The sequence below is a fragment of the Myotis davidii genome, unplaced genomic scaffold, assembly GCF_000327345.1.
Source record: "Myotis davidii unplaced genomic scaffold, ASM32734v1 scaffold1437, whole genome shotgun sequence".
Taxonomy (NCBI): domain Eukaryota; kingdom Metazoa; phylum Chordata; class Mammalia; order Chiroptera; family Vespertilionidae; genus Myotis; species Myotis davidii.
In genome coordinates, this window is record NW_006288601.1 from 1,246,917 (window position 1) to 1,255,529 (window position 8,613).

Below are 8,613 nucleotides of genomic sequence, written 5' to 3' on the forward strand. Positions count from 1 at the left end.
GAGAAAAAGGTCCAGATGCGGCCACGGTAGAAAAGCTGTATGACTGTGGCTATGAGGAAGAAAGGGAAGAACCCTGTGACCACTGACTCGTAGGTCATCCAGAGGTGGTGCTTATGGAACCACAGAGAGTTGTAGAGCCACTCCCGGAAGTAAGACTTGCTCCAGCGGGTTTGCTGGTTGAGCCACCGGAGGTACTTGGTGGGGGTTTCTGTGAGGCACTTGGAGCGCGCTGTATATTTAGTCCTGTAGCCCAGGCTCAGGACTCGGTTGGTGAGGTGCCGGTCATCCCCAAAGCTGCACTTGCTGCCTAGGAACTTCTGATGGTACCAATCTTCCAGGAATTGCTGGAGGAGGCTGTTACGGTACATGCCCAACGGCCCACTAATACACTGCACACAGCCAAAGTAGGACTGGCAGGCCCGCTCCACGTTGAAGGCCATCCAGTACCGCACACTGCTCAGGAAGGAGATCCATGAATCATACTTGTTGAGGATCTGTAAGGGAACCATAGATGCTGGGCCTCCACACCTGAGACCACAAGACCCAGGAGACACACACCAGAGACCAGGAGGCCTCCCTACCCTGAGTTCCTAGCCTATTGCTCATATTCCTGGCCATCCGTCCCAGCCCAGCCATGGCTAGGAAACCCGAAGCTCAGGGGAGCCAACCGCACTCCCTCTCCCCAGCACTAGCCCAACTCGCCACTGTGTGGTCTGCATGGATTGTCCCAGTGAAGTTACTCTAGGAGTCAAAGCCACCTTCAGTCCCAGGGGGCAGCCTGTGGCAGCGACAGAGAAAAGGCCTCGAGAAAGATGCAAAGCAACACCCAGGCACCTGGCCTGACCCTTCAGTTGGAAAGTTTGTTGGGAAGGGCTGGTATGTTACCGGCAGTACCCTCTGGAAGAAGCTACTCCCCTTATTCCGACCACATTGCCCAAGCTCTTCAGAGCAATTAAGCCTAGAGCAAGGGTTTCTCAAGGGTCTAACTTGAGAGGTGCTTGCTGTATTGCCAAGTAGGAAGCACCTTGCAGGATCAATGGGCTCAGAACACTGTGCCCCTCCCAGCAACACAGGCTCTCTACATACCTGGTAAGTAACTTTCTCCCCTCAGGCTTAAAAAGGGCAGGAAAGGAGCTGAATCGCAAAGGAACCATTTGAAACTGTCAAAAAGGAATATTCCCCCGCTACTCCCAAAAGTACTAAGAAGCCAAGATGCCCACTTCCCAGACATATCCAATCGGATCAGAAAGCTAAGAGAGTCCAGCCCGCACCCCCAGGAATCCTTAGTTACTTCTTACTTGGACATCGCCCCCGACTCCTCCTACTTGGGGGTCCTCCTCGAGGACTCGAAGCATCTCAATGGTGCAGGCTGGATCCAGGACAGTGTCAGAGTCACACACCTGCAGAGGAAATGCACTGTTAGCCCATTTGGACCGCAGTCCACTCACAGCCTGAGGGACATAGCTCCCTTTTCATATGGTTCACTTCTAGCCACTAGCTAAGAGATTTGTGCCAAATAGAAGGGGTGAGATGAGTAACAAAGGAGAGTAAGGAAAAGAAGAGTTCGGATACCAGGCTTGACAACCACTAGCTGAGAGAGAAACCCAGGAGTCTGTCAGTGCTGGGCCTGGGAAGGGAGAAATGTTTCGTACTGGACAAGTCTTTAGTCTCTATGAAGCCAGGCTCCTGGGAAGTCAGATGGCAGACACAGTGCCTAGACCAAGGCCAGCAGACACACCTCAGAAGGCCAAGCTCTTGCCAGAGGCTATTGCCCCAAACTATCCCATAAGAATTTTAACAAGGTCTTCCCTGTTTCAGCTTCTGGCCTCTGGATGATCCACAACCCAAGTGGAGGATGTATCCACCAGTCACAGCTCCCTTCCCCCCGTCTCCCCCCACCCCCCCACTAACATGGCTGCCAAGCCTTCAGAACTCCCTTGGCTGAGTCTCAGATCAGGGCACAGTATGGCCAAGGGCTGGACAGGCGTGGAAGCTCTGGTAGCAGTTGCCTTCAAAATCTGAATCAAATCCTGCCTGCTGCCTTCCTTTCCTGGGGAGGCTCATGGTCTGATTCTAACAGGTAACCCCATTAGGTGAATCTGGGCTATGAACACTTACCCTGGTGGCTGACTCCTTGTCTGTTTTCTATAAAATTACTGAGATGGTACAAAGAGCCCAGATAAATATTGGGCAAGGGAATTGGTTTTCTGACCTCTGATGGAGCAAAGAACGATATCCTATCCATAGATGAGTCCAAACCCTGTTCTGCAAAAGCCCCAAATGCTTTAAATGAAGGTGCTGAGTGAAAGCCATTGGCTTGTAGGAAGGGGGAGGCCCCCCAGGCCTACCCAACATTCTCTCTCCATGTTGGAAGACACGGTGGCCACAAGCAGCAGAAGGCTGAGGAGGATCCAGAGCATTGTACCTGCCTCCTCCTACCTCCCTACTGACAGTCTTACATCCTGGTCCAGGCTGGGAAGGTCCCAAGGAGCCACGGTCAAACTCCCAGGCCTCCTCAGCTTACAAACCAGCTTCCCAGTGCTGCTGGTCTCATGCCACTTCCTGCCCTGACCCTAACACCTTCTTCGTGCGGCTCAGCCTCCTTCACTCCAGGAAGGTCTTCCAGCTGAGCAGGGCTAGAGAGGCCAGAGCGCTTGTGTGTCACCACTGCCCAGGGCAGAGTTACCTCCCACAGAGGGAAAGCCATGCCCTCAGCAAGGCTGTTAGAGGACAGGCTGCCCAGGGCTGCCCAAGGCAGTGATCCCAGAGCCCCAGGGGGAACGTCTGGCTCAGGTGTGTGAGCCTAGTTGCTAATCCACCAGAACACACAGGAAATTATCAGGAAAGGAAGCTGTGTAGCAGAGCAGGATCAGGGGAGGGGGGAATCCTGTGCTTCAAGGGAGTGAATGATGCTTGAGCATGAGCCAGGGCTCAAGGTTTTTGCTAACCCTTCTGAGTCCCCAGGAAAGTTTCAAAGGCCCTTTGGCCCTAGATGAAGTGCAGAACCAAGACCGCCTCACATCCCCCTGTACAAGGCTGAGGAGGTCCTTGGGCCTAGGAACACAGAAAAAGATAATAAATGTACCAACTCTCAAGCAAGGATACAACTTAAAAAAACAACACCCACCCCAAACAAAATAAATCTACGGAAAGCTAAATTTAGGTGGGAACAGTATAGAAAATTTAAATATTGGAGTACTTAACATGTTGTCAGCAATACTGAGTTAGTACACAGGTGGGATACCACAACAGCCACTACTCATTCAACCGGATGGGCAAAACCTTCTGGCGAGTTCGGAGAAGGGAAGAGACAGGGGAATGGACAGCATGGATGCTGGACCAGAAGTCTGGGGTCCTGGGTATCAGCTTCAACTTGTTACTGAAATGCGTGAAGCTCTAATCAGTTCTCTCTAGGTTTTGTTATTTGAAAACGAGGTATTCAACCTTGTCAATCTAATAAAATTTTCAGGCTGATGTCAGTGATCCCTTTGACTGGGGATCCCTTTGACTGGAAGCTAGGCAGGGTCTGTTCAGGGATCTGGCCCTACCACGACTGCTGGGGAATCAAACTGTGGGATGATTCACACCTGTGTCCCTCTACCTTACACAGACACAAATTTGACACTGAGAAGGTAGGACTTTTTGGTCCATAATTAAAACAATATTTGAGTGCTTTCAAGCATGATGTCTTTTGCCCTTCACCACTTTTTTCTAAGGTTATTTTAGTTTTAAAAATATTTTTTTGTTGATTTCAGAAAGAAAGGGAGAGGGAGAAAGAGATAGAAACATCAATGATGAGACACAATCATTGATCGGCTGCCTCCGGCACACCCCCTACTGGGGATCGAGCCCTCAACTGAGGCATGTGCCCTTGATGGGAATCGAATCTGGGACCCTTCAGTCTGCAGTCTGACACTCTATCCACTGAGCCAAACCAGCTAGGGCTGCCACACTTTTTAAAAAATTTATTTCAGAGAGAGGAAGGGAGAGGGAGAGAGAGAAACATGGCTACGAAGGCGGCTGCCTTCTGGATGCCGCCTGCCGGGAATCAAGCCTGAAACCTGGGCACTTGTCCTAACTAGGAATCAAACCAGTAACCTCTTGGTTATGGATCAACACTCAACCACTGAGCCATACTGGCCAGGATCTTCACCACACTTCTTTGTGGACGGCTCCTCCCCATGTGGCCAGTGGGGAGGCAGCATTGCACAACGAATAAGAGCAGATGCGCCGTGGATTGCCTGGGCTCAAATCCTGGCTCTGCACCTTACTGCTGAGTGACATGTGGCAAGTTACTTAGCCTCTCTGTGCTTCAGGTTCGCCTTCTGTGAGTGAAGATGATAATAGTACTTATCCCCTACACGCATTATGAGGATTAAAAGAGTTAACATGTATGAAAAACCTACACTGGTGCCTGGTAAAAAGTGAATGCTAGATATCTGTTTCCTATTTTTATTATCAGAACACAATTCACCAAGTTAAGTAACAGCAGAACCAGGATTCCATCCCAGGTCTTTTTGACCCCAGGACTGCTGTTCAGAACCATTCTGCCTCTTATCTTCTTAAGAGCAGAGGAGGGATGTGCACGACACAAGGCATCTGCACTGGACTTGAAACTCCTGGCGGAGGGTATGCCCGGCTGGCTGGACACGTCCCCACCCTGGTAGGGAGGCACCCTTACCTGAATGTAGTCCACCGAATCGCCAAGGGCCTTGAACGCTGTGTACATGACCTCTCGCTTGCCTCCCCACTTCTGCATGATGCATGAGAAGGTGCTGGCGCGCACCACGTCCCGCACACGGTCCATACCCGCCTGCAGGCTGGCCTCCGTCTCACCCTCACCCGCCTCATGGAAGTTGCTGCGCCACACAAAGAAGCCAGCTTGCTCAGTGCCGCCCAGCACCTCGTGGAAGATGTCCAGCATGTAGGCATCCTCCTGCCGATTGCCGTCCACCACCATGACCACCTTGAGGTTGGGGAAGGCAATGCGCTGGGCTGAGCGCAGACACTTGCGCAGGTAGTCGGGGTCCTCCTGGTAGGCAGCGATGCAGAGCGCCACTGAGCGCCGCGGCTGGGAGGGCAGCTTCAGCGGCCGGCCCGCCCGCCTCATGTGCCGGTGCTCCAGGAAGGCAAACAGGCTCTGCGTGAGCAGGTGCAGGCCCAGGATGGCGCCGTACAGGCCGAAGGACAGGTAGTGCTTTTCCGTGTGGATGAACTGGTAGCCTGTCACGTAAGCTGCCAGGATGCCACCGAGCACTGCCAGGGCAAACAGGCTGGTGCCCACCACACGCAGGGCTGTTGTCAGCTGCACCGGCATCTGGCGGGAGAAGGCGGGAGATGTGGGGTCAGGCAGGAGGCAGCATCTGCAGTCAGTGGGAATGGAGGCATTACCTCTGGGCCTGGCCTAGAACGGGGTAGATGACCCAGTAATAAAAACTATTTCCACTGAGCATGACTAAGAATAAGACTGCTAGGGTTCGGATCCCAGCCCGACACTGTCTGTGTGACTCTCTTTTGTCCCTTAGTTAATCCATCTGTAAAATGGGGGTTGTAGCACTAACCTTGCAGCCTCTTTGAGGTTTAAATGGGTTACACAGGTAAAGCACTGAAGGTAGCATTATTATTGTTTATTGTTAGGTAAACCAAAACTGAAGAGAGCTACCCAGCTAGAGGATGACAGAATTGGGATCCGCCTGACCCAAAATTCTTACAGGCAAGCATCAGCAGGGGTGAGCCGGAGGCACTTCTGAGCACATGAGGGGCCAGGGAAAAGGGAGGAAGATGGACAAGGAGGCAGACAGTGGCCCAAGCTTCCACCTGCACTGTAACCTCTAGGGCAGTGGTTCTCAACCTCCTGGCCCTTTAAATACAGTTCCTCATGTTGTGACCCAACCATAAAATTATTTTCATTGCTACTTCGTAACTGTAATGTTGCCACTGTTATCAATCGTAATGTAAATATCTGATATGCAGGATGGTCTTAGGCGACTCTTGTGAAAGGGTCGTTCGACTGCCAAAAGGGTCGCAACCCACAGGGTAAGAACCGCTGCTCTAGGGGCTTGCACTCTGGGAGGGGAACATGTGCCAGTAAAGCACGGTCACCAGTGAGGCCCATAAAGAAGGGCCCTGCCGGGTGGCTCTGTGGTTGGAGCATTGTCCTGTCGACCAAAAGGTTGTGGGCTCGATTCCCGGTCAGAGTACATGCCTAGCTTGCAGGTTTGATCACTAGTGGGGGCATATATGAGGGAGGAGGGCAGCAGATCGATGTTTCTCTCTTACATCAGTGATGTTTCTCTTTCCCCCTTCCTCTCTTTCTAGATCAATAGAAACATATCCTTGGGTAAGGATATTTTTTTAAAAAAGAAAGTGGGGGGAGGAGGGGAGGAGAGAAGAAACAGCAGGAAACATAAAGGGGTGCCAGGAGAAAAAAAGACGGAAACAGCAAAATCCGTGAGAGAAAGTTTCCCTGTGTTCTCTCCTTTCTCATCTTTTCCTCATTTACTTGGGCCAGGAAAGAAAGGGAGAGCAGCTGGGAAAGGCAGATGAGAGCTGGATGTGGACAGCTCCCCTGGAAGCCCTGTGCTCAAGGCACCAAAGGGAACTGCAGCCACACTGCAGCGCCTGGAGGGTGGCTGTCTGGGAGGCCCCATCAGCCTGGTCCTAGTGCCGCATAGAATCTCTGTGCTCGTCCCAGCCTGGCCACTCTTGCAAATGCCGCCAGATTGCGTTTGCAACAATCAGGGCTCCCAGCACCGGTACTGCTGGGAACAGCCGTGTTTTAATGAAAGGAGCCTCGGACTAGAAAGACCCCAGAGGACTTGTGCTTGAGACAGGGCTCTACCACTGCCTGGCTGCCTGACCTTGCCAAGCTCTCTAACTTGGTGTCTCCCCCTCCCCCATTGGGGGTTCTAATGGCTTCCTGCTCCATAGGTAAATAATTTCCTTAAAACTGGAAGCACTCCCAGCTATGAAAGACTACCGAGTGGGAAGGCTTATTGGGGGGGGGGGGTGCCTGATCTATGGAATCCCCTTTACCACCCCACCTACCCTCTACAGACAATGAGGTCTCACTTCCAAGCTTGCTCCAACTCTAGGTGTTACTGAAACCGGCCCCGAGCCCCACCCCAACACCAATGCACCCTCTTGCCACGGGAACACACGGTCACTACCTAAATCAGCCTGAGATTCAGGCACCAGCACCATCCAGCAGCTTCGGTCCGGAAAGTGCTGTTGGCAGCCTCGCCTCTCCGGGAAGCGCGGCCTCCGGGCGCTCTGCCCCGTCATCCCGAGGAGGCTGCCGCGTGCTTCCTCTGCAGGGCTCCCTGGTCCCCACCCCACCCCCTCCTGGCACGCTCCCGCGGCCCAGAGGCCCCCAGGCCCTGCCACCCACGGCCCAGGAGCGCCCTGTCCCCCTTTAGAGATTACATGCCGAGGGGGCGCTGCGGGCACTACTGCCCCCCTACGACCTGGGAAGAGGCAGAGGGCTCGGAGGCCAGCCCAGCAACCTGCCGCCGGTCGCTGGCGCACCGCCTCGGTGCAGAGCTGGAGGCGGTGCCCACCGGGTCAATGCGGCCGGGAAGGCACTCGCCAGCTTCTCACCGCGCCCGAGCCTCCCCTTCTGGGGAAGGCGGCGCCGGCCACACCCACGTGCCGGTTTCCCACGACCCACAAGGGAAAACCCAAGGAATCAGTCGGACCAGGTCCCACTCATCTCCCGGGGCCCCAGCCACCGTGGCAAAGTGTGCCTGCAGACAAAGGCGACATCCCCGGCGCCGCCGGCGCCCTCCTTTCCCGGGCCGGACCCCCACACCCGGCGCAGTAATTGGAGGCACCACCCCGGTACCTCCTACCCCTTTGCAGACCAAGACCCTGTAGTCGGTGGCCTCACGAACAATCGGACGCTGGAGTGGGCTCTGGCTGAGGTGCCCCTGCCCAGACAGGGGGCCGTGTCACCCCAAGCCAGCGGAGGGGAGCCTAGACCGCCTCCTGTCCCTGCACCTCCCCCCACCCCTCTCCGCTCAGAAGGGATTCGCGCGAGCTCGCCCCTGTAGGCTAATGCGCATTCGGCTTCAAGGACACCGGGTTAGGGACGATCCCTAAGACCGACCCCCACCCCCGGCCACAGAAGGAGAAAACCCCAAACAAGGACGCGCACCGCCAATCTACCCCCGGAACTTTGCGGGGCCGCCCAGGCTGCAGCCTCTCCAGCTGACAGGTGTGCCCGGCAGCGGGGCCACACGCGGCGGGAAGGAAACTTGTGCGCGGGGCGGGGGCTCTGTCCTCCGGCCTCTCGGAGCCGCAGGGGAAGGGGGCCCAGGCCAGCGGATACGCGCGGCCGTGGCCCAGCTGACCCGCAGGGACCTGGGCGCCAGGCGTCTGGGTGCCAGGACAGGTGCGAAACCGCGGGTGGGCGTGGGGGAGGGAGAGACTCCAGCCAGCCTCGCGCCCCGCACCGTCGTCCGCCTCCTAATCCTTTCACAAAACCGGGGCCGCCAGGAGGAAGGAAGGAGAGACTGGAGGAGGAGAGGATGGAGGAAGAAAGGGAGGAGGGGTCAGTGGGGAGGGGGCTGCAGGACCCGCCGCCAGGAAGCCCGGAGATGCCGCAGCCCTCAG

General features: G+C 55.1%; 1 protein-coding gene across 1 annotated transcript in view; it reads right to left on the minus strand.

Annotated features, from left to right (window-relative positions):
- HAS3 (hyaluronan synthase 3) overlaps positions 1–8,613 on the minus strand; it is a 60,670-nt gene that overhangs the window by 507 nt on the left and 51,550 nt on the right. Inside the window, 4 exon segments of the mRNA XM_006760358.2 lie at positions 1–11; positions 14–494; positions 1,299–1,400; positions 4,682–5,317. The exon segment at positions 1–11 is cut by the window's left edge and continues 507 nt beyond it. Of these exon segments, the coding sequence (XP_006760421.1) occupies positions 1–11; positions 14–494; positions 1,299–1,400; positions 4,682–5,317 (1,230 nt within the window).